This window comes from Sorex fumeus, unplaced genomic scaffold (genome assembly GCF_029834395.1).
Source record: "Sorex fumeus unplaced genomic scaffold, SorFum_2.1 ptg000064l, whole genome shotgun sequence".
Taxonomy (NCBI): Eukaryota; Metazoa; Chordata; class Mammalia; order Eulipotyphla; family Soricidae; genus Sorex; species Sorex fumeus.
In genome coordinates, this window is record NW_026606121.1 from 1,214,253 (window position 1) to 1,239,031 (window position 24,779).

The 24,779-nt window shown below is 43.0% G+C and overlaps 1 protein-coding gene across 1 annotated transcript; it reads left to right on the forward strand.

Annotated features, from left to right (window-relative positions):
• Positions 1-42: 42 nt before the first annotated feature.
• LOC130036475 (cytochrome P450 3A19-like) lies at positions 43-15,649 on the forward strand. The gene is given in 7 exon segments (XM_056128316.1): positions 43-192; positions 2,402-2,510; positions 6,247-6,347; positions 6,349-6,408; positions 10,248-10,474; positions 13,086-13,248; positions 15,575-15,649. Coding segments are annotated over 7 exon segments (885 nt in total).
• The last annotated feature ends 9,130 nt before the right edge of the window (positions 15,650-24,779 follow it).

Here is a 24,779-nt window from a genome sequence, read left to right on the forward strand (position 1 = left end):
CCAGCTGGAAGGTCAAGAGAAGGAAGTTCACATAGGCAACGAATGACTCCCGCAACTCCAAAAGCCACAGTCAGGATCAATGATCTGCTCCGTTCCCGCCTCCACCAAGATGAACTTGGACAGTTGATGAAACCAGCTGGAGGCTACAGCGAATTCCTGATCGACGATTCTGAAGTTCAATTCCCAGGAGAGGTTTAGGCAGAAATTCTTCCAGCGAACTCTGTTGTGTCTATTGGGGAATCTGACTTTTCTACCATTGTGGTCTCAGTCAAGGAATGGGGACTTGCTCCCAGTGGGAGGGAGGTTTTATTTCTGAGAGTTCTTGAGAGCTGCCCAAGCCATATCCGTTGACTCATGTACACCTATTCTCTCCCAAAACCCTTGGGCCCTGCTCCTTTTATTTATTTATTTATTTTTAATTAGTGAGACACCATGAGGTACAGTTGTAGACTTACAACTTACAGCTCTACATTCAGGGCTCACTCTTGGTGGGCTCGGAGGACAATATGCGTTGCCGTGGATGAACTTTTGTCAACTACTTGCAAGCAAATGCCTTACCTACTATACAGTCTGTCAGTCCCCTATGTGGGATAGTTTTATGTGTTAGGCAAAAGGACAACCTATCGTGCATGTGTTTAGCTGAAGCATGGCTTAAGGAGATGTGTGTGTGTGCGTGTGTGTGTGTGTGTGTGTGCGCATGTGTGTGTGTGTGTGAAATAAACATGGACAGACTCTGGTGACTGAGCAATGTGTTGCAGTGACCAGGATGACCCATGACCTTTCCAGTGTCCATGTTAGATGTTTCTGGTTCATGTGGGTCTCAGGGAAGACTCAGGGATGCAGAGTGCAGAGCGCACAGCAGTGCCAGACTGCATCTCCCATGTTTTTTGCGGTTGCCCCTCCCAGCTGCCCCATGATGTAGCAACCCCCATCCCCCTGACCTTCAACTCCTGTGCATTTCCCGTCAGATGTGTGTGTTTAGCTCCTTTAAGATAGACCCAGATTTGCAGTCACCCCCCATCCCCTGTCAGTTCCAGAAGCATGAAGAGCTGAAGTGTGTTCGGTCTTCGTTTGTGGGTGTCCAGCCCAGGCAGTGGGGTCCAGTCTGTCTTCTGCTGGACTCACAGCCATCATCAGTTCCTGACTCTGTGCCTACCCCAGGACTACAAGTTCTGGCATCAAATAAAACAGGGGTTCATTTCTGGCACCACAAAAACCAAAGATTGAAAGATTTCAGGTCTCCATAGGTTACTCACTGGTTTTAAAATTGTTAATGCCAGGTTTCTGTAATATTCCATCAAGTGTACATGTGTGCTTAATCTTAATCGTTTGTTTTTAGATTGAACTCTTCAGTTATAAGAAACCCAAATAGTATTTCAACAAATGTCATGTCCCGCAGGACTAGTCAACGTGGATAACAGGGAGAGGGTGTGAGAGTGAAAGAAAGAGACAGACAGCAGGATTAGAGTACAGTGAGCAAAAGCTGAAGCTGCTATTGTAAATTCAACAGCACTTATATACGTTGAACTTAAGTTTTGTCCCTCATAGCTTTGGGGCAGAGGCAAAAAAGGGTAATCATGGGACAGATGGGAGAGATAACAGGTTATCAGGGGCTCTTCAGAAGGGTACTCTAGTTAAATCACAGGCTGACATCAAGAATGTTCTAGTTCCTGTTGGCCAACTATCCTGTTCTCGTAAAATGCCTTTCTTAATCCTGTAAATGGGCTGGAGCCATAGCACAGCGGGTAGGGCGTTTGCCTTGCACGCAACCAACATGGCCGACCAGAGTTTGATTCCTCCGCCCCTCTCGGAGAGCCCGGCAAGCTACCGAGAGTATCTCACCAGCATGGCAGAGCCTGGCAAGCTACCCATGATGTACTCGATATGCCAAAACACAGTAGCAACAAGTCTCATGATGGAGACGTTACTGGACCCGCTCGAGCAAATCGATGAACAATGGGAGAACTGTGAGTCCTGTAAATATTCTATAGGCAGTGTCTTGTGAAAGCTATGTATCCAAGAGCCTGCTCACTACATCTTCTCCCTTTCTCTATTTTAAGGAAGGTAAGGTTGTTGTTTAAAGGGCATTAACCAGCAAGGAGAGTAGAGGCCTATATCCCTTTAGGGCCTTACTGGGGGATGGTCGATAAATTAGACCCTTTTTATAGGGGGGAGAAATTTCCAGGGTCTAATCTCCATGCAGATAGGCATGCTCTTCGACAAGGGCTTGGAACCTGCTCAAGGGCTCCCCTTGCCCGCAGATACCTCTATCCCACATTTTAAAGGTGCCCTAGCCCAGGAGGTGATTGCTGGTCCCAAGTGCCAGCGGGCATATGACCTGTTAAGGATATAGGATACCCAGTGAAGCACTAACGTCCTCACTGTATCCCCTATCTGCCAGGTCCAGCCGGTGGTAGTGAACTTGTATGGGTTTAGCCTGCAAGGAGTCCAATTGTTGCTTGATGAAAGTAATCAGGAGCCGAAAGGCCCATGGTCCAAAGGAGATAACAGTAAGAGCCCCATTAGAGGACCAAGTATAGTTGGTAACAGAGTGGTTAGCCAAGGGGAAGTAGGAAACCAAGTTTGAAACCAGCTTTGTTCCTGGTCCCATTGTCGCTTGCGTTTCTCCAAGCCCTCCCGCACTTTAGCCATAGAGTCCTTAACCTGCCCGGAGTGGTCCATGTAGAAACAGCACTCTTCTTTCAGAGCAGCACATATTCCTCCTTGGTGGAGGAGCAGCATGTCAAGATCTCTCTGATTCAATTCTGCAACACCACGTACAGGTACGGTTGAGGGGTACATGTGGATTAGATCCTTGAATCGTCTCAAGCCATGTCAGGGTTATAAAGGCCAGTTGCTAGAACAGCAGAATTTGGGTCAGTGATTTCTTCTCGGCCATCTTTGTTGGTTTCACCTAGGAAGGAAGGAGGACAGGTCTCAGGGCCTTCTGGGTCCCTGGAAGCAGGTATATCACTAAAATACTTCATTAATCTTTCAGGAAGCCAGTTAGCAGCTCCTTCTTTAAGATCAAAGATGCACACAGACCCACGTCCCCATAAAAGTACAGGGTCGGGGTCGTTCCATGGCAGGATGGATACGAGGGATATTAGTGGTGGGAAATGTACACTGGTGGAGGGATGGGTGTTGAACATTGTATGACTGAAACTCAATCATGAACTGTGTTACAAACTGAATTGTAACTCTGTCTCATGGTGATTCAGTGAAAATAAAAATGTTCTGGATCTGTTTCCCAAAGTTTCTTCTATCAAATAGGAAGAGAACAGGGCTATATAAGAAGAACTCTAGGGGATGCAGAGACAGTGCAACACGTAAGGTGCTTGCCTTGCATGTGGCTGGTCTAGATTTGATCCATGGCATCCCAGCTGATCCCTTGCACCCCAGCAGAAGTCATCCCTGAGCACAGGTAGGTGTGCCCCATCGCAGTCACCAACAACAAAAAATACCAAACAAGCAAACTGAAAAGAACTATGTCATTGTACCTCCCATTCAATTTTACACTGACTTAAAGCTGCTTTTAAAAAATTAAAGCCTATTGAAAATTTGAAAAGAAGAAGAAAAAGGAAACAATGGAGCCTATGTACAAGAAATGGGGTTATTTGGAGCATCAAAAGGAAGGGAAAAGTCAGAGTGATGCAGGTGATCACTCTGACAAATGAAAGAACAGTGGGAAAGAAGACATATAACCCCCTCATAATGAACAGCAACTCACCAGGGTTGGAGAAGCACTACAGAGACAGCAATCTACAGTAAATCATCCTAAGTGACTGCACACCAAAATTCTCTCCAGATGATAAAAATAGTGAGAAAAAGTCTGAAGCTCCAAAACAAATACACAGCCCCAAATGCACCCTTCCCGAGGAATTTATCAACTACAAGAGGGAAAAGCGCACAATAATGGTCTGGGGAGCAGAACGTCAGCTAGGGGTCCCGAGTTAAGGTCGTCAACATGGGGGAAAGCAGGTCCTGGATGATGAGGGCCTGGATGCAAATTTCCAGGCCAGATTCTGATTCACTGACTCATGCATGACAAATGCCTGTACAGACCCTCCCCTGAGTGTCCCATGATGCTTTACACACACTGTGGGCATGACTGCTTCTGGCTCCTATCTTTCAAGCCCGGATCAGAGTCTTGCTTGCCCACTGCTATAACATATTCTGGCCACTGTTTCTATCTGCATTGGCACCTTTGAATTGGCAGGAATGTGTGTCTGCTAGAAAAGGTCAGATGTTTTCACAGCTGCACCCACTTCCTTCCCTCCCCAAGTAGGGGCCCAGGGCACTCTCTTCGCTTACCTTTGTGGGAGTCCACTTCCTTGGAATTCTGAGAGTTGAGCATCAGTTGAAGGAATTCCACTCGTTGCTGAAAGCAGAGTAAAAGCTTAATGGAAGAAAGTCACTTGCAAAGCCAAAATGAACAAAAACTAAGACTTAACCTCTTTCCTAGAAAATGGCTGCTTCTAGGGTAGAAGTTTGACCAATGATGAGAGAGCAAAACATCCTCAGTAACAGATCCAGAAAACTCCAACCACCATAGCATGTCAGTTGCTTCTTGAGCCTTCTCTCTCCAAGTCCTCAGCCCTCTGGCTTGTCTTCACAGACCCTTGGACAAAGTGTTGCCTGCTCCCTCCCGTTATCGCTGCTCTCAGGATGAAGGCCGGACTCCAGTCTCTCTCTCTAGGGGTTCACCACCATCCTTGGGGAGAGAATTCCCACGTACCCATCCCTCTCAGAAAGCACCCCCATCTCGCTGCCATCCTGGGCTGGCAGCCCTCCCTCCCTCTGCAGAGGGGCTCCTGCTCAGGCTCAGGAAGGCCAAGCTTGGTGAGAAACTTTCTGCACACGTTGACCATCAGAGGATTCACTGGAAAACACCCCGACAGGTTGCCTGAGCTTTCCAATGGATAATGGGTGAAATAAAAGACTTGGGGCCAGAAAGATTGCTCAATGGGCTGATTGGGTGCACGCAGGAGGGTCTATCCGCATTTGTTCCCAGTAACACATCCCTGCAGAACTCCCAGGAGCCACCCCCAAGAACTGAACGGAAATAGCCATAGCCCCTGAGCATTCCTGATGTGACCCTCACCAAAGAAAGGAGAGAGAGAGAGAGAGAGAGAGAGAGAGAGAGAGAGAGAACTTGAAACTGAGATATTTATTTGCCCATCTAAGAGAGTAGTTATAATTACAGAAAAATAATTGTAAGCTGCAGGTTTTTCCCTTTTGGTCTTGAGACTACACCAAGCAATGCTTAGGGATTATTTCTGGCTCTGCATTCAGGGATCACTCCCTGTGGGATTCAGGGTACCCTATGGGGTACCAGGGATTGAACTCAGATCAGCCACGAGTATAGCAAGCAGCCTACCTGCCAAGAGTATCTCGCCCGCACGGCAAAACCTGGCAAGCTACCCGTGATGTATTCGATATGCCAAACACAGTAACAAGTCTCACAATTGGGCCCTTCACAATTGAGACGTTACTGGGCCCACTCGAGTAAATCAAAGAACAACGGGAGAATAGTGCTACAATGCTACAGTTCATTACAGATATTACAGTTACAGATAATTAACTATTATCAAAGACCAATCCCACCACTCTGCACCTTCCCACCACCATAAGAGGAAAGTATGTGAATATTGTTTTATTTCAACCTGGAGTTATTTAAGCCCTTGTATAAGAGATTATAAGAATGTATATTAAATCCAAACAAATGTGTGCTACTTTTGGTACATCAGTGGCTAAAATATAAGAGGTCATGGTCGTGTGCTCCAGGACATTCTATGTCATTCTCTTCCGAGAGCTTTATTTCATAGTCTTTATTTATTTATTTATTTATTTATTTATTTATTTCATAGTCTTAACCATTGATGAGATTATATGGCAGTTTGTGGGTGTGTCAGCCAAGCTGGAAAACTGGGGACCTGGGGAAGAAGGCCCAGTCCCATTCCAGAGAGCTTGGAGATCTCAGTCATGGGTCCCACATACCTGGGGTTTCCTGCAGGTTCCCTCATAGGTGAGGCTCATCCAAGCCTGTGGAGAGCAGCCTTGAGCATGACTGTGGTTTGGTTCTGGAGATTTTTTGGCTTCCAGGGTTCTGCTGGGGTGGGGAGGGAAACTCAACACCCCCTCCCATCATTCTATGTCTCTCTCTTTCTGCGTTGATTTTGGAGTCACATTATATCAGCTATGACGTTTTCTACCTCACTCTCAATCCCATTTCTCCTGTTTTAGCTCTGACTGACCTGGAGCTATTGGCCCAATCAATTATCTTTATCTTTTCTGGCTATGAGAACACCAGAAGTACTCTCTCATTCCTCGTGTATTGCCTGGCCATCCTATCCTGACGTCCAGCAGAAACTGCAGCAGGAGATTGATGCCACTTTCCCCAGTAAGGTGAGTGGAACAGTCTAACATTTTCACAATATCACAGAGATGGAGTGAAAAATAAATCTCAAATCCTCATTCATCCAAATCTATTTCCTTCTTGTTTTGGTGGGGGTTCACTGGGCAGTGCTCAGGGGTTAGTCCTGGCTGTTTGCTGAGGAATCATCTTGGCAGTCTCAGGGAACCATAAGAGATGACAAGTATTGAACCTGGGTTGGTTGCATGCAAAGCAAGCACCTTAATTTTTTTTAATTTTTATTAGTGAAACACCATGAGATACAGTTGTAGACTTACAATTTTTTTGTTACTGGGTTTCAGTTATACAATGATCAAGTACCCATCCCTCCACCAGTGCCCATTCTCCACCTCCAATGCTCCCAGTATCCCTCCCACCACCCCTTCTAACCCATCCCACCCCACCCCTTTGGCAGGGCATTCCCTTTTGTTTTCTCTTTCCTTTTTGGGTGCTGTGATTTGCAAAAGAGGCATCGAGTGGCAATCATGTTCGGTCTATAGTCTACTTTCAGCATGCATCTCTCATCCTGGGAGGATCCTCCCAACACCCTTTATTTGGTACTCCCTTCTCTATCTGAGCTGCCTTTTCCCCTAGGACGTGCGGCTGGCCTCCAAGCCATGGAGTGAACCTCCTGGTTCTTATCTTGGCTACTCTTGGGTGTTAGTCTTCTATTTTGTTATTTTATGTTCCCCAGATAAATGCAATCTTTCTATGTCTGCCCCTCTCTTTCTACTCATTTTACTTAGCATGATACTTTCCATGTAGTAATGCATGTATGTAAATTTCATGACTTCATCTTTTCTAACAGCTGTATAGTACTCCATTGTGTAGATGTACCAAAGTTTCTTTAACCAGTCATCTGTTCTCGGGCATTCGGTTTTTTTTTTTCCAGATTTTGGCTATTGTGAATAGTGCAGCAATGAACATAGAAATGCAGATGTCATTTTGACTGTACTTTTTTGCCTCTCCAGGATATATTCCCAGGAGTGGTATTGCTGGATCAAATGGGAGCTCAATTTCTAATTTTTTGAGAATCGTCCATACTGTTTTCCAAAAGGGCTGAACCAGTCGGCATTACCACCAGCAGTGAAGGAGAGTCCCTTTCTCGCCACATCCATGCCAACACCGTTCCTTTTGTTCTTTTGGATGTGGGCCAGTCTCTGTGGTATGAGATGATATCTCATTGTTGTTTTAATCTGCATCTACCCGATGATTAGTGATGAAGAGCATTTTCTCATGTACATTTTAGTCATTCGGATTTCTTCTTTGGGAAAGTTTCTGTTCACTTCATCACCCTATTTTTTGGTGGGGGTAGATGTTTTCTTCTTGTAGAGTTCAACCAGTGCCTTGTATATTCTTGATATTAACCCCTTATCTAAAGGGTATTGGATAAATATACTTTCCCTTTCTGTAGATTTTCTTTGTATTCTGGTCACTGTATCTTTTGAGGTGCAGAAACTTCTTAATTTAAGATAGTCCCATTTGTTTATCTCTGTTTCCACTTGGTTGGTCAGTGGAGTGTCGTCTTTGAAGATACGGTTAGCCTCAATATCGTGGAGGGTTTTGCCAACCTTGTCTTCAATGTACTTTATGAATTTTGGCCTGATGTTGAGATCTTTAATCCATTCTGATCTGACTTTTGTGGATGGTGTTAGGTCGAGGTCTAAGCCCATTTTTTTTTTGCATGTGGTTGTCCAGTTATACCAGCACCATTTGTTGAAGAGGCTTTCCTTGTTCCACTTCATATTTCTTGCTCCCTTATCAAAGATTAGATGTTCATACATTTGGGGTTGTGCGTATGGATATTCCATCCTGTTCCATTGGTTTGTGGCCCTGCCTTTGTTCCAGTACCATGCTGTTTTAATTATTACCGCTTTGTAGTAGAGTTTGAGGTTGGGTAGGGTAATGCCTCCCCACGTCTTTTTCCCAAGAATTGCTTTAGCTATTCATGGGCATTTGTTGTTCCGTATGAATTTCAGGAATGCTTGATCTATTTCTTTGAAGAATTTCATGGGTATTTTTATAGGGATTGCGTTGAATCTGTATAATGCTTTCGGGAGTATTGCCATTTTGACGATGTTGATTCTTCCTATCCATGAGCACGGAATATGTTTCCATTTCCTTGTGTCCTCTTTTATTTCATGGAGTAACATAGAGGTCCTTTATCTCTTTAGTTAGGCTGATTCTGAGGTATTTGATTTTCTGGGTCACAATTGTGAACGGGATTATATTTTTCATGTCACTTTCCTCTGTCTCATTATTTGCGTATAGGAAGGTCATGGATTTTTGAGCACTGATTTTATAATCTGCGACTTCACTGTACAAGTCTATTGTTTCTAGGAGTTTCTTGGTAGAGGATTTAGGATTCTTGAGATATAGTATCATATCATCTGCAAATAGTGAGAGCTAGATTTCTTCCTTTCCTATCTGGATGCCTTTATTGCCTTTTTGATTACTGCTTCAATTTCCTTAATATGAATTGTTCTATTCAGGTATCGCAAGTCTTCCTGGTTCAATCTTGGGAGATTATACGAATCCAGTATTTTATCCATTTCTTCTAGGTTCTCTTGTTTCATGGCATACAGACTCTCAAAGTAGTCTCTGATGATCTTTTGAATTTCGTTGGTTTCTGTTGTGATGTCCCCTTTTTCATTTCTGATTCGGTTTATTAGGGTTCTCTCTCTCTCTTTCTTTTTGAGTCTTGCTAGTGGTTTATCAATCTTATTTATTTTCTCAAAGAACCAGCTCTTGGTTTCATTGACCTTTCAGATTTTTTTTTTTGTTTCCATGTCATTAATTTCTGCTCTAAGTTTTATTATTTCTTTCCTTCAGCCGGACTTGGGTTCCTTTTGTTGGTCTTTTTCTAAGATCTTGAGCTTTGTGGTTAGGTTGTCTATGTAGGCCCTTTCTTCTTTCCTTAGGAATGCTTTCAATGCTAAAAATTTTCCTCTTAGCACAGCTTTAGCTGCATCCCGTAGGTTCTGGTAGCTCGTGTCTTCATTCTTATTTGTTTCCAGGTATCTTTTGATTTCGTCTTTGACTACCTTTCTGACACACTCATTGTTCAACATTTTGGTTGTTTAATTTCCAGGTGTTTGATTTTTTTCTCGATGTCTTTGTGTGATTTGCTTCTATCTTCAGTGCATCGTGGTCTGAAAAACTTGTTGATACTACTTCTATCTTTCTGATTCTATTGAGGTATGTTTTGTGGCCTAACACGTGGTCTATTTTGGAAAATGTTCCGTGTGCACTGGAGAAGAATGTGTATTCTTTCTTTTGGGGGTGTAAAAACCTATATAAGTCTACTAGCCCTCTCTCTTCTATTTCTTCCTTTAAAACCAATGTTTCCTTGTTGAGTTTTGTTCTTGTTGATCTATCCAGAGGTGAACAGGCGATGTCGATGTTGAAGTCTCCAACTACTGTTGTGTTGCTAGCAATGTCCTTCTTAAAATCTCTTAGCAGTTGTTTTACGTATTTAGCTGGTCCCTCATTAGGTGCATATATATTTCAGAGTGTGATTTCTTCCTGTTGTACATATCCCTTGATAAATAGAAAATGTCCTTCGCTGTCCCTTCTAATCTTTTTCAACCTGAAATTTATGTTGTTGGATACTAGTATGGCCACCCCAGCTTTTTTGAGGGAGCTGTTTGCTTGCAGAATTGTTTTCCATCCTTTAACTTTGAGTCTGTTTGCTCTGATTGTTCAGATGAGTTTCTTGTAGACAGCAGAATGTTGGTTTCAGTTTCTGGATCCATTTTGCAACTCTGTTTCTCTTGATTAAAACACCTTACTTTTGTACCATTGCTTCAGCTCCAAATCTATTTCTTTCCAGGAACCACCCGCCTTTGACACCCTGGAGCAAATGGAATACCTTGACATGTTGGTGAGCGAAACTCTCAGATTATATCCATCTGCTGGCCTACTCGAGAGGGTCTGTAAGGAAGATGTGGAAATCAATGGGCTGCTCATCCCCAAAGGCACAGTGGTCATGATGCCCATCTTTGTTCTCCATAAAGACTTGGAACTGTGGACAGATCCTGAGGAGTTCCATCCCGAAAGGTAACGCCTGACTCTCCCATCCTCCAGAAGGCAGCCACTTCAATCTAATCTGGGGTGATTTTATTTTTTGGGGGGTTCACTCCCAGCGATGCTCAAAGGTTACTACTGGCTCTTCACTCATGAATTATTCCTGGCGATGCTCAGGGGACCATATGGAATGCCAGGGATTGAACCTGGGTCAGCTGCGTGCAAAGCAAACGCCCTACCTGCTGTACTATCGCTCCGGTCTCCTGATTTTGTTTTTAACTTCAGTAAATTATTATTTTTTTAATTTTATTTTTTTTATTAGTGAAACACCGTGAGGTACAGTTGTAGACTTACATATTTTTGTGTTTGGGTTTCAGTTATACAATGATCAAGTACCCATCCCTCCACCAGTGCCCATTCTCCACCACCAATGAACCCAGTAGCCTTCCCAACCCCCCATCCCCCCCACCCCGCCCCACTTCTATGCCATAGCATTGCCTTTTGCCCTCTCTTTCCTTTAGGGTGTTGTGGTTTGCAATATAGTTATTGAGTGACCATCGTGTTCGGTCTATAATCTGCTTTCAGCACGTGTCTCGCATCCCGAGCGAGTCCTCCAAAAACCCTTTACTTGGTGTTCCCTTGTGTTTTATTTTAAAATAGACTTTCCTCCCCCCTCCTCCTCTTCCTCCTCCTCTTCCTTCTCCTCCTCCACCTCCTCCTCCACCTCCTCCTCCTCCTTCTCCTCCTCCTTCTCCTCCTCCTTCTCCTCCTCCTTCTCCTTATTCTCTCACTGTGAGATACACAGATACAGAACTGTTCATGGTCAGGTTTCAGTCATACCATGTTCCAACACCTATCCCTCCACCAGTGTACATTTCCCACCACCAAAGTCCCCAGTTTCCTTCCCACCCTCCCTCACCCAACCTTCTCTATCGCCAACACTTTCCTTCTCTCTCTCTCTCTCTCTCTCTCTCTCTCTCTCTCTCTCTCTCTCACCCTACCCCTCTTGCTCCATCTCTCTCTCATTTTGGGCATTATGGTTTGCTATTAATATAGATACTCAGAGGTATGCTTATCCCTTTACATATTTTCAGCACACAGGTTTTTATCCAGACTGCATTTCTAACTAACTTTGTCATAGTGGTCCATTCTCTATCCCAACTGTTTTCTCCACCAGCACTTGAGGCAGGCTTCCAACCATGGACCAATCCTCCCAGCCCTTGTTTCTACTGTCTATGTGTATTAGTCTCATGTTATGTTCTTTTATATCCCACAAGTGAGTTTTGATCTAATTTGACCTATAAATGCCCTCATTCCGCTGAGTGTAATGATGAACATGTGACTGTTCACTCATTTCCTTCCTCTAAATTGTTTTTGATTTTTCTTCTCAAAAGTGTGATGGCTGATTGTTAAAATTTTGCAAACCAGACCGAAGAAAGTTGATATTGTTGACCCATTCCTAAGATAGACCTTACTAAGTATGTCCTTATGGACATTTTTCTATGCATAGATGGTCTCTGTTTTTACATGGACTTTTAAAAGTTAGAATGCTGTTGTACTGGAGCAGTATTGCAGCAGGTAGGGCACGTGCTTTGCACCTGTCTGAATGGGTGCAATACTAGGCACACAGAATAGTCCCTAGAGCCCTTACAGTAGTGCTCCCTGAATACAGAAACCAGGAGTAAGTCCCCAGTTCTCTCAGGTTGTCCCCCAAACAATAAAAATACCCCTAAAGCTTTAATTGTTTGTATTATATGGCATTGAAATTTTCACTTTTTTTAACAGAAAAAGATAAGTCATATCTTATTCATGTCTTTCTTGCTTCATATATTTATACATATACTCACAAACATTTACCTTGCAAGAAGTTGATCCCCAAGTTAGATCCCCAACATTATACTTCATTCCCAAAGTCCTTCCAGGAGTGATCCCCAGCACAGAATCAGGAGTAAGACCTTAGAATAGCTGCGTAGCACTGTAACACTGTCAACCCATTTGCTTGAGCAGGCAAGAGAAGAGAGTGGCAGCAGGGAAAGGGAGGAAAAAGTAACAAGTTAAATAATGGAGTTTTTTTTTGCTCGTTTGTTTGTTTTGGGGCTATACCCAGGATCGCTCAGGGCTTCCTTCTGGTTCTGCATTCAGGAATCACTCCTGGTGGGCTTGGGGGACTACACGGGGCACTGGGGATCAAACCTGTATCAACCATGTGCAGAACAAAAACCCAACCTGCTGTAGTATCTCTCCAGCCCTCAAACAGTGGTTTCTAACTTGGTCCTTAATGGTCTCCTGACCTACATAAAGTGAATCGAGGAAGAGCTCTACTTTCCCTTCAACTGGGATCTTTCCAATCCTGCTTTCTTTCAGGAATTGTAATGCTCACCACCCAGAATGTAATCTTAGTTTTTAAAGTTACATCTTCTTTGCAACAGTGTTCATCTCATCTCCTTAGCAAATCCAGGAGCCCTACGAGTATAGGGGTGGTACAGATCTGCACTCTACTGTTTTCATAGACAAATAGCCACAGGAATAAAAAAGTGTTTGTGTACACTGACTGTGAAATCTCAGTGAAAATCTGAAACATATAACTTTTGTATTTTTTAATTAATATTCACTAACTTGGTTTCATTCAATGATCTGCAACCAGGTTCAGCATTCAGAACAAGGACAACATCAGTCCTTATGTCTACGTGCCCTTTGGAGCTGGTCCCCGGAAATGTATTGGCATGAGGTTTGCTCTCATGAGCCTGAAACTTGCTGTTGTCAAAACACTGCAGAACTTTACCTTCAGACCTTCTGAAGAAACACAGGTCAGATAGTTCACTCTGCATCAGTCATGTTCTATTGGGAGTTGATTATAGAGTTCTCTCATGTCTATGTAAAGGTGATCACTCATCCTTTTATAACTTCTTCTAAGGCCAAGAGATCCCTTTGAAGTTATCTAAGAAGTCTGGATGCTTCAGGTCTGGAGTGCTTAGTTATGACTTGGTGGAGACTCAATTGAAGAGATCATTTGGATTCAGTGCAGCTAGTGTATCTTGCTTGTACACAGTCCTTTGGACCTGATTCAATCCACTGGAAGGAAGGGGGCTTCTGCAGTCAAAAGTGGCAGGATGGGGCTGGAGTGATAGCACAGCGGGTAGGGCGTTTGCCTTGCATGTGGCCGACACAGATTCAATTCTCAGCATCCCATATGGTCCCCCCAAGCACCGCCAGTAGTAGTTCCTGAGTGAAGAGCAAAGAGTAACCCCTAAACATCACTGGGTGTGACCCAAAAAAAACCAAAATAAAGTGGCAGGATGACCACACTAGGACCCAGGAACAATGTTCTTTCCCAGCAGAACTTATACAAACTCTCTTAGTGGTGATTATAAAATTAGGAATGTTCTTCCCACTCTACCCTATGTTTTCTTACCCTTCATGACTTAGTTAAATCCCCAAACCACCCTAGGGAGATTCCTTTTAGAGCCCAGAGCTGCTTCTCTGCTCTGTCATCAGCTGTTGTTCGCTGGTATCATCAATTCTGCCACCAAACTCAATAGTCTGTCCTTAAACCATCCAGTTTGGTTCAGTGTGTATCCCCTCTTTGTAAGAATGTCTTTAATTTACTTATTCTATAAACTCATGGGGTCATGCAGAGACCCTGTTATTGTTGAACCAGTGCTAAATTCAGACTAGTTATGTACAAATTGATACCAAGTGGGTTAGATACAATTTTAACCTATTTCACTCTGAAAAATTGAGCACATGCCATTTTTGGTATGTGCAAGTTTTGTGCATGGTACTTGAGAAATACATGTGTGCCATTTGAAATTTTCTAAAATTTCAAAGAATAATGTGGTGTTTCTCAGAAGATCTGAAATCCCTCCATCAGGAAACATGGAAAATCAACCAAGAACCATGAGGCTTATTTTTTAGGACTCGTGCAAATACTGTGCTTCTCCTTCCCTTGAAGAGATCTTTTCAGGTTTTCATGGGATGCTGGAGGTGGACTATGCATCTTACTGTGGGTTTAGGGCATCCTTGGAGCAGTCCTTCAGCTAGGTAGAAATGGAGACCTCAGTCCTGAGAGAAAACTGGCCTCTGGCCCATCAGAGTTGAGCCCCATGAGCTTCCAGATACACACAGGCTGGTGCTTCTTACCCTTTGTGAGAGTTTTATTCCCCTAAGTCAACTGGGATCAGACGGTGCTGGTTAGTCATTCTCTCAAGGGACTGAGTGAGTTTCTGTCAGAGAAAGAAGACAATGGTAGCAATAAAGACCTGGAAACCTTCAGAAGTTCAGTGCTGTTAGTGCATCTGTGCCCCAGGGGTTGTTAGAACACACAGACAGACAGTCTTTCAAAGAGATCCTCCCATCAAGAAGCTGAATCATGACCCTGCGAGTTTCTCAGACCCACAAAACTTGCGGTTGTTAACAGCACTTTGCCATTGGCACCTCAGGGTGACACTCATAACATGCACATGTTTGTGGCACCATGAGTTTCTAGGTTAAAAGCCTATGATAAAAAGTACCTAAAAAGCAAAATTTCCATGCTGCTTAAGAATCCAGTTTGAACTTTAAATATTATTCTTCTGGTTTAAAATGTAAAAAATTAATTAATTAATTAATTAAAAAAATATTATGAGCCGGTGTGAAAAATTCCCCAGCCTGACAGAATGAATGTTGAAGAAACATTTTGTTGAATGATGCATGGCTTAATACATTCACTCTCCTGCCTTGACATATATTCTAGGATCCACATAAAGAATTAAAGGCAGATGATGCTGAAAAACTTTTAAAAGACTTTGAATTATTTTTCCAGACATTATTGTTCTCCATGTGTCTTCTATATTTTGGTTTGTTGTTTCCGCAGCGGGTAGGACATCTGCCTTACACGATGCTGACCAGGCCGACCCGAATTCAATTCCTTCTCCCCTCTCAGAGAGCCTGACAAGCTACCGAGAGTATCACGCCCGAACGGCAAAGCCTGGCAAGCTCCCTGTGATGTATTCGATATGCCAAAAACAGTAACAACAAGTCTCACAATGGAGACGTTACTGAGCCCGCTCGAGCAAATTGATGAACAATGGGAGAACAGTGCTACAGTGCTACAGTTTCCTCCCTCATCATGTCTTTTCTGTTTCCCTGTTTCAGATTCCAATGATATTAGGGAAGCAATTGCTGATTCAACCAGAGAAACCCATCATTCTGAAGGTTGAGCCCAGATGAAGAATCACACGTGGAGCCTGACTTTGCACTTTGTTCTTCAAGGAAGCTTCATCTCTGGACATTACCGAGCTCAATTTACTTGGTGAATTCATCCCAGTAATGAAAATGGCTTAGTTCACTGTGTGCATCTACTGCTTCTGTTCACTCACTTAACTTCCATTGAGAGGTGGATATATTGAGTGATCTAAGGGAGATGACACAGTTAAAATAGCTCAGGAATTGATAAAGAAACTTTAATAAACTCAAAATTATCATCCTGTCTCTAGAAGTGACACCATGTTTTATTTTGAATATGGACTGTTCCATTGAGCAAGTCAGTGATCATCTCTTTCCCAAACACTCTCTGATGGCTCAGTTACATCAGAGCAAACTACAGAACTGAATCAGCAGGTGCCCATAATTCTATACTGTTAATCGCCACAGTCAGAGGTTGGAGGACCTTTTTCAGATATAACTTGATATATTAAGATTAAAGAATAATCCATCGAGATTTTATTTCACTGCTTATAAACATATCCAGAGTTTAAGCCTACATAGTCTGTAACAATTAATGGAGACACATTCATTGTTAACTTTTAATTTGGTGTTATCACCTTTGATGTTTCCAGAAGGCAAGAAATTGTTTATCTTAAGCTCTTTGAAGTCCCTTCTCAACGCCCCAAAAATTAAAATAATAAGCTGAATCACAAAATATTTGTGCATCCTTGATTGGTCAGAAGGTCTAAACCACCGATTACTCTGGGATATATCACCCTTGGAGAGCTCTTTGTTTTTATTTTTGAATCTTCTCTCCTATCTTCCTTCCTTCCTTCCTTCTTTCCTTCCTTCCTTCTTTCCTTCCTTCCTTCTTTCCTTCCTTCCTTCCTTCCTTCCTTCCTTCCTTCCTTCCTTCCTTCCTTCTCTCTGTTCGTTCTCCCTTTCTCTTCTCTCTCCCTCCTTTGCTTTCCCTTCCCTTCCTGGATAATTCAGACCGACACCAACCACAAGGTGGGCAGTCACACACTGTGGGTGCAGACAGAGACCCAGAAGAGTGCAACAGTGGCTCAAGCCGGAGCCCAAGTTGGGTGGGAAGATGGTTCCACTAGGCGGAGGAGCTCACGTGAGGCAGTTGGCGTCCACACAAGAGGGCGGCCTGTTGAGAGTGGCCAATGCTACGGACAGATGGAGAGCAAGGGAGGGTGAGAGAGGCAGCGGTGAGTAGGTCCTGCTAACCCTGGGCATACATAGTGTCAGACACTGCACAGTGGACACCCAGGCTGTATGGGCAGGCAGAACCCCAGGCTGTGGGTTAGCCAGAGAATACCTGGGGACAGGCCATTCCTGCTGGAGTTCACAGCGAGCTGGCCTTTACCTGATGCTGGGAAAATTCTGGAATTGGTGTGCACTTAGTGATGTGTCTAGTTGAGTTCTGCTCGTTGCTGCTTGCCAGAACTGTGTTTGCTCCTAAAGCAGAGTGAGAGCTAATGAACCTTACCCCCCCGCCACACTCTCCGACCAGCTCCACCTGGGTTAGTGTCTTTCATGGAAGGCCTGAAACAGTGAAACTCGTCCAAGGAATGAGATAAAAATTGTGTTTTTATTCTAGGGGCACAGCTGCGGTGCTCAGGGCTGACTCCTACTTTGTGGTGGAGACTGTCCCCGTGGTGTTCATGGGACCATTTGGTGCCAGAATTGAGCCAGGACTCAGCATGTGAAAGCCTGTGCTCAGTCTACTAGGCGATCTCTTAAGCCCAGATTTGTTTTTTAAATTTATTTTTTTATTTTGGGCCATACTTGGCCATTCTCAGGACTTTATTCTGGTTCTGAGTTCAAGGGTCACTCATGACTGGGCTCAGGGACCATCTGGGTTCTGAGGATTGGATCCAGATCCACTGCACACAAGTCAGTGCCTACCCGATGTACTCATACTGCAAATACCATATTAAATTTTGTTTGGTTTGGGGGCCACAAGTGGTGGTTCTCAGAGCTTCCTCCTGGTTCTGAACTCAGGAATCACTCATGATGGGCTGCGGGGTGGGTGTTTATGGGGTGCCAGGGATCAAACCTTGGTTAGATTGTGAAAGGCAAAACATCCTACTTGCTGTATTGTTGCTCCAGGCTCACCAGATTAAATATTTCTTTGATTAATTATTAAATTCTTTCCTTGATTGTTCTTAGATTACATTACAGAATTTTGGGGTTACAGCTTCACACCTCTATATGTCCATAGCACTCTTGCATTCACCCCACTAAAGACCTCTCTGCTCTTCTTCTCACATGCCTCCTTCCCCTCCAGTCACTGACTTTGACTCTAGCAGTTAATTGGGGCGGAGGGGTGGGGGGGAATGACAGTTTGGAGTCACATTCTCTGGCTCACTCCTCACTTTTACTCTGGAATCATATGAGGTGTCAGGGATAGGGATCATATGATGTGCTATGGCTCAAACGAGAGTTGCTGTGTACAAGGTAAGCACCTTCACCCTAGTACTATCTCTCCGGACTCTAAGCATTAATTTTATTGATTTTGGAGGTTTTACTTTTTTTGTTGGTTTGTTTGCTTGAGTTATTCATTTTTCAGATATGGATGAAACAATGGAGCACTTTATTTCCTAGATGATTTCACTTAGCATAATTACCTCCAGTTCATCAACGGGTCCCACACGGCACTAGATCTCATTTGAGAGTGGAGGTGCGAGCCAGAGCCATAGTACAGTGGGTTAGGGCACTTGCTTTGCATGGGGCTAAGCCAGTTTTTTTTCTTTTTGGGTCACATCTGGCGATGCACAGGGGTAACTCCTGGCTCTGCACTCAGGAATGACTCCTGGTGGTGCTAGGGAACCATATGGGATGCTGGAAATAGAACCCGGGTCGGCCGCATGCAAAGCAAACGCCCTATCCGCTGTGCTATCACTCCAGCCACGCCAAGCCAGTTTTGAACCCTGGCAACCTCTATTGTCCCCCTGATCATCGCCAGCAAAGTTCAGAGTCTGGAGTAATCCCCGAGCATCTCTAAGAAAGTACAGAGCCAGGAGTAATTCCTGAGCATCACCAGGAAAGTACAGAGACAGGAGTAACCCCTGAATATTGCCACATGTGGCCCAAACCAAAGGTAACAAACATAACAACAACAACAACAAAATAGAAGCCGCGTGTTTCATTTCATCTACTGGCCACAGCCTCTTCTTCAGTGGGCGGGCACTTACAGAGGTGCCATGTGCCGCTGTGACCTCAGGGGTGCAAACACCCTCTCCACTTAGTGTTTTCATGTTCTAGGACAACTGTCTAGGAGTGTTATCACTGGGCCATATAAAATTTCATTTTAAATTTTGGGGAATTTTCTTTTGGAGGTGATTCCCAGTGATTCTGTGCTCTGGGTGCTTCTGGAAATTTTGGGGGATCATACTTGTAGGATAACATTGGTTTGGACTTTCTCCCTTGCCACAGAGAGCTTAGGTTTAGCGGGTTACACACATCACAGTGTTCCCGAGTCACTCCCATTCCTCTGGGCTTATCTGTAACTTCTCTATGCTGTCTTCCCCAACCAGTTAATCAGCTTTTTCCCCCTACTCAGATTCTGTTAATTTGTAAGGTCAGATCCTTCTAGGACACTGAACCTGTATTGTAAGTTAATCTTGCCTTTCTCCTCTCCTTATGTCTTTTTTAAAAATTTTTTATTAGAGAAACACCATGAGGTACAGTACAAAATTTTATGGTTGGGTTACAGTTATACAATGATCGAGTACCCATCCCTCCACCAGTGCCCATTTTCCACCACCGTTGATCCCAGTATCCCTCCCAACCCCCATCCCTCCCATCCCACCCAGCCTCTGTGGTTGGGCATTCCCTTTGGTTCTCTCTCTCCTTTTGGGTGCTATGGTTTGCAAAAGAGGTATTGAGTGGCAATCATGTTCGGTCTATAGTCTACTCTCAGCACGCATCTCCCATCCTGGGAGGATCCTCCCAACACCCTTTATTTGGTGCTCCCTTCTCTGTCTGAGGTGCCTTTTCTCCTAGCATGTGTGGCTGGCCTCCAAACCATGGAGTAAACCTCCTGGTACTTTTCTCGACTGTTCTTGTGTGTTAGTCTCCTATTTTGTTATTTTATGTTCCCCAGATGAATGTGATCTTTCTATGTCTGTCCCTCTCTTTCTGACTCATTTCGCTTAGCATGATACTTTCCACGTAGTATACCACTTGTATGTAAATTTCATGACTTTGTCTTTTCTAACAGCTGTATAGTACTCCATTGTGTAGATGTACCAAAGTTTCTTTAACCACTCATCTGTTCTCGGGCATTCGGTTTTTTTCTGTGGTGGTGGAAAATGGGCACTGGTGGAGGGATGGGTATTTGATCATTGTGTAATTGAAACCCAAGCACAAAAATTTGTAAGTGTACAACTGTACCTCATGGTGTTTAACTAATAAAATTTTTTTAAAAAGATAGTTTCATTTGTTTATCTCTGTTTTCACTTGTTTGGCCAGTGGTGTTACATCTTTGAAGATACCATTAGCTTCAATGTCATGAAGGGTTTTGCCAACTTTGTCTTTAATGTACTTTATAGATTCTGGTCTGATGTTGAGGTCTTTAATCCATTTTGATCTTACTTTTGTACATGGTGTTAGGCAGACATCTGAGCCCAGTTTTTTGCATGTAGCTGTCCAGGTTTGCCAGCACAATTTGTTAAAGAGGTTTGCTCGCTCCACTTCACATGTCTTGCTCCCTTATCAAAGATTAGATGATAATATGCTTGGGGAGAGATGTCAGTATATTCAACCCTGTTCCATTGGTCTGCAGGTCTGCCTTTGTTCCAGTACCATGCTGTTTTAATTATTACTGCTTTGAAGTACAGTTTGAAGTTAGGGAGGTTGATTCCTCCCACTTTCTTTATCCCAAGAATTGCTTTAGCTATTCCTTATATCTTTTGAGTAGTGTAATTTAAAGCAATGTACTTTTGGAGTAAACACGTGAAGACAGTTAATATTATGCTTTTGTAAATTGGGATTTAATTGACTTCAAATATTACGCACTACGGGGCATCTGCTTCTTGACTTAAGCCTCAGTTTCCCTTAGTTTCTAGCAGCCCCAAAGCAGGGTCCCAATGAGGAACAGAATGGACCCAGGGCAAACTGTGAGCTTCCCTGGCATTGAAATGGGCAGGGCCAAAGCACCAAGATACTCAACTATAAGTTGGGAGCATGATCATGGACAAATGTTGTCATGATCCGAAAGTAATGATGAGATTAGGACCCTGCTAGGAATAGAAAATTCTAATTTGGCCTAAGCACTGTAGTCTGAGATCGAGATAACCCCAGGAGAGCAATTCTATAAGCTTAATGATTAATACATATTCAGTGATTAATATTATGAATGTTTATATGTTTGTTGGACAAGGAGAGGAGAAACACACCCATGGGATTCTGCTCTTGAGTGTGTCATCCTGATGAATGAGTATCTGGCCTAGAAGTAGCTTTCCCTGAGGGAAAGAGTTTACATCTATTGATTGTGATCACACCTATGTGTAAGTCCCAACCCCTCATGCTTTGGGATTTAACTAGGCCGAAGGAGGGGGCTGGTGAATCCAGAGTCAGAAGGAGAGATCCAGAGCGAGAAGGAGAATGAAGTGGGATCTAGAAGGAGAATGAAGTAGCATGGGGGAGGAATAAGCAGGAGGAGAGTCAGAGGAGAATGGAGAGGTGATTGGAATAAACTGCAATTGAGACCAACCAGCCTGGCCCTCGTTCCTTCCTTCACCTGCTCATCGACCTCCGTGGGGTGGGGAAAGCGGTGTAAGACTACCTAATGCAAGTGGCAGGAGAGAGAGAGTCAAGTGAGGCCCCCTCGTAATTTAGTTTTAGTGAATAAACACATACTCAGTGCCCAGGACTAAGCCTGGACTTCCTGTATTGTGGTTTTCAACGCACATTCCACCCAGGGGCCTCTGGCTCCTTTTCACTCCCTTCCTCACAAACACCGTTTTTAACCTTTTATTTGAACATGCCGTTCTCACGGGTGTGACAGGAATGTCTCCTGAATGTTGACTTTTGTCTGAGCAATAACTCCTGGATTTGTCACCTAGCAAGGTTTTGAGGGTTAAAAGCTGACTAGTGCTTGATATTCCCAGAAATAAAGGTATCTGTAATAGAGATTACAAGCCTTATTGCATCAGGGTTATTTCTAAACTGGAGCTCTGTTGTGTAACAGTGAATTGTTCCAAACCCTCCTGACAAAGATGTTCATGGAAGCTGTTCCTGCAGTGAATAGAAGTGATTCACCTTCCATATTAATGGAGTAGATACAGAACTTGTTATGGTACTTCTCATTTTGTTTCTCTGTAGACCACAGAGGACTAAGACCATCTCTTAGTTGCCCTCCCTCTGTCTGATTTTGATTAATCTGGTGCTGCTCTTCAATAGCATATAGATTGCAACATAATGCAGATTTCCTCTTTTCTAATAAATGCATAATCTGCTCTGGGACTTTGGTATATAGACCACAAACCCTTGATCCATTCATTTGTTGCTCGTCATTTGGGTTTCCATGTCCTGGCTGTTGTACTTAATGCTGCAGTCAACGTAGGTGTCCATATATCTTTTTGGGGTTAATGTTTTTGAGTTCTTGGGGTCGATGCCAAGAAGTAGAATCACTGGGAGCTATAGAAGATCTATTCATAGACTTTCCCCCCAGAAGTTTCTATACTGTTTTCCATACAGCCTGAGTCAGACATTGCCACCAACAGTGATTGAGAGTTCCTTTGTCACACCACTCCACTAACACTAGTTGTTTGCAGTCTAAGGATTTTTTTTATCACTCCCTCAAATCCAAGTGATAACCTTGCAGAGTAGCGGATTCTTGGTTGGAGATTCTTTTCATTCAGTACTTTGAACATATCACTCTGTTCTCTTTTTTCTTGCAAATTTTCACTTGATATATCTGATGTGAGCGACACACTTTTATTAGATTGAGAATTCCATTTTACTATATCCTCATAGTGTATTTTGATGTTGGAAGAGAAAAGACTCTCATCTTTGTTATTCTTAAGATTTATTTGTCTATTTAGTTTTTTTAATTCCATATGAATTTCAAAATCCTTTTTCTATGTTTTAAAAAAATGACATAGGTATTTTTATAGGCACTATATTGAATCTTTCGGAAAGAATGTCTTTTTGACATATTAATTTTTCCAGTCCATGAACAGGAAATGTATTTTTAGTTTATATTCTCTTTATTTCTTTTCATGGTGAATCATAGTTTCCTTTGTGTGATATGTAGAGATGATCTTTGACAAAATAGAAAAAGTATGAAATAGAGCAAAGAAACTTTCTTCAATGATGGTGTTGGGAAAACTGGTAGTCACAAGTTAAAAAAAATTGAACTCAGACCCTTTTATAATACCACCTGCAAACATAAAATCAGACCACTCGCTGGACTTGTGTTCTGCTCATTCCATCATCAGAGAGCAAGGGCTGACTGTGTCAGGAACTGTCCAGGCAGTGAGAAACTCAAAGCTAAAAGTGTCATTTATGTCTATCCCTCTCTTTCGGACTCATTTCGCTTAACATGTTACTTTCCATGTAGTACCACTTGTATGTAAACATAAAGTAACAAAATAGGAGACTAACACCCAAGAGTGCCGAGATTAGTACCAGGAATTTTACTCCATGGTTTGGAGGCCAGCCACACATGCTAGGGGAAAAGGGAGCTCAGATAGAGAAGGGAGCACCAAATAAAGAGTGTTGGGAGGATCCTTCCAGGATGGGAGAAGCATGCTGAAAGTAGACTATAGACCAAACATGATTGCCACTCAATGTCTCTTTTGCAAACCACAGCACCCAAAAGGAGAGAGAGAACCAAAGGGAATGCCCTGTCACAGAGGCAGGGGCTGATGGGGGGATGGGGGGTGTGTGAGAGATACTGGGATCAATGTTGGCAGAAAATGGGCACTGGTGGAGGGATGGGTACTTGATCATTGTATAACTGAAACCCAAGCACAAAAATTTCTAAGTCTATAACTGTACCTCATGGTGTTTCACTAATAAAAATTAAAAAAAAAATGTGTCATTTAGGGCTGGGGTAATAGTACAGCAGGGATGGCATTTGCCTTGCATGTGACTTGACCGGGTTTGAACCCCAGTATCCAGTATCCCAAATGGTTGTTCAAGTACCGCCAGGAGTAGTTCCTGAGTGTAGAGCCAGGAATAAACCCTGACTTATTCCAGGTGTGGCTCCAAAACCAGAGAGAAAGAAAGAAAGAAAGAAAGAAAGAAAGAAAGAAAGAAAGAAAGAAAGAAAGAAAGAAAGAAAGAAGAAAAAGAAAATAAAGAAAAGAATAAAATTTCATTAATAGATGGCTAGAGAAATAGTATCATGGGTAACATGCTTGTCTAAGCAACCAACCTCTTTCTGTCCCCAACATCACATATCGTTTCCAGTCCCTCCAGGAGTGATCTCTGCACACAGAGTCAGAAGTAAGACCTGAGAACAGAGGGTTATAACCCATAAACCAAAAACAAAAAGTTTCTTTTGGATATTTGTGACCTAGACAAGTTCTATGTCTATTTGGCATAAATACAAGCATGCTCCATATATGACCCATAGAATATTGTAGTAATTCTATATTACAGTATTTCATCCACACACCACTGCCACCCTACTCCCTTCCTGATATTCAGACTCCCTTAACATAAGAATTTATTAGAAATTACACAATACAAGAACTCTGTTGAAATACATAATCAACATGTCCAAATCAATATATTTCTTAACAAAACAAATATTGAGAAACAGATTCAGAATGAAAAAAGGATCAAACATTCAAGGACTTAATACCCTAGTGGCACAGACAGATGAGGGATCAGTCAATCAGAAGATTGTAGAGTAGCATTGTCTGCCCATGTAAATCATCTGGTTTAAGCTCATCCATGGGAAACAGAACGAGAACAAGAGAGGGTCAGGGAAAGGGAAGAAATAAATAATAGCAAGTGAGATGATGTTTTCTGTCTTGGTCCCCAGCGAGCATGTGACTTACATGAGCTGAGTGAGCAAGAGCCCTACTTTTTATTCAACTGGTATCTTTTCTATTCTACCTGCTTTGAGTATGTGAAAAGCTCAACACCCAGAATTTTGGTGTTAAAAATACATTTTCTTTAGGAA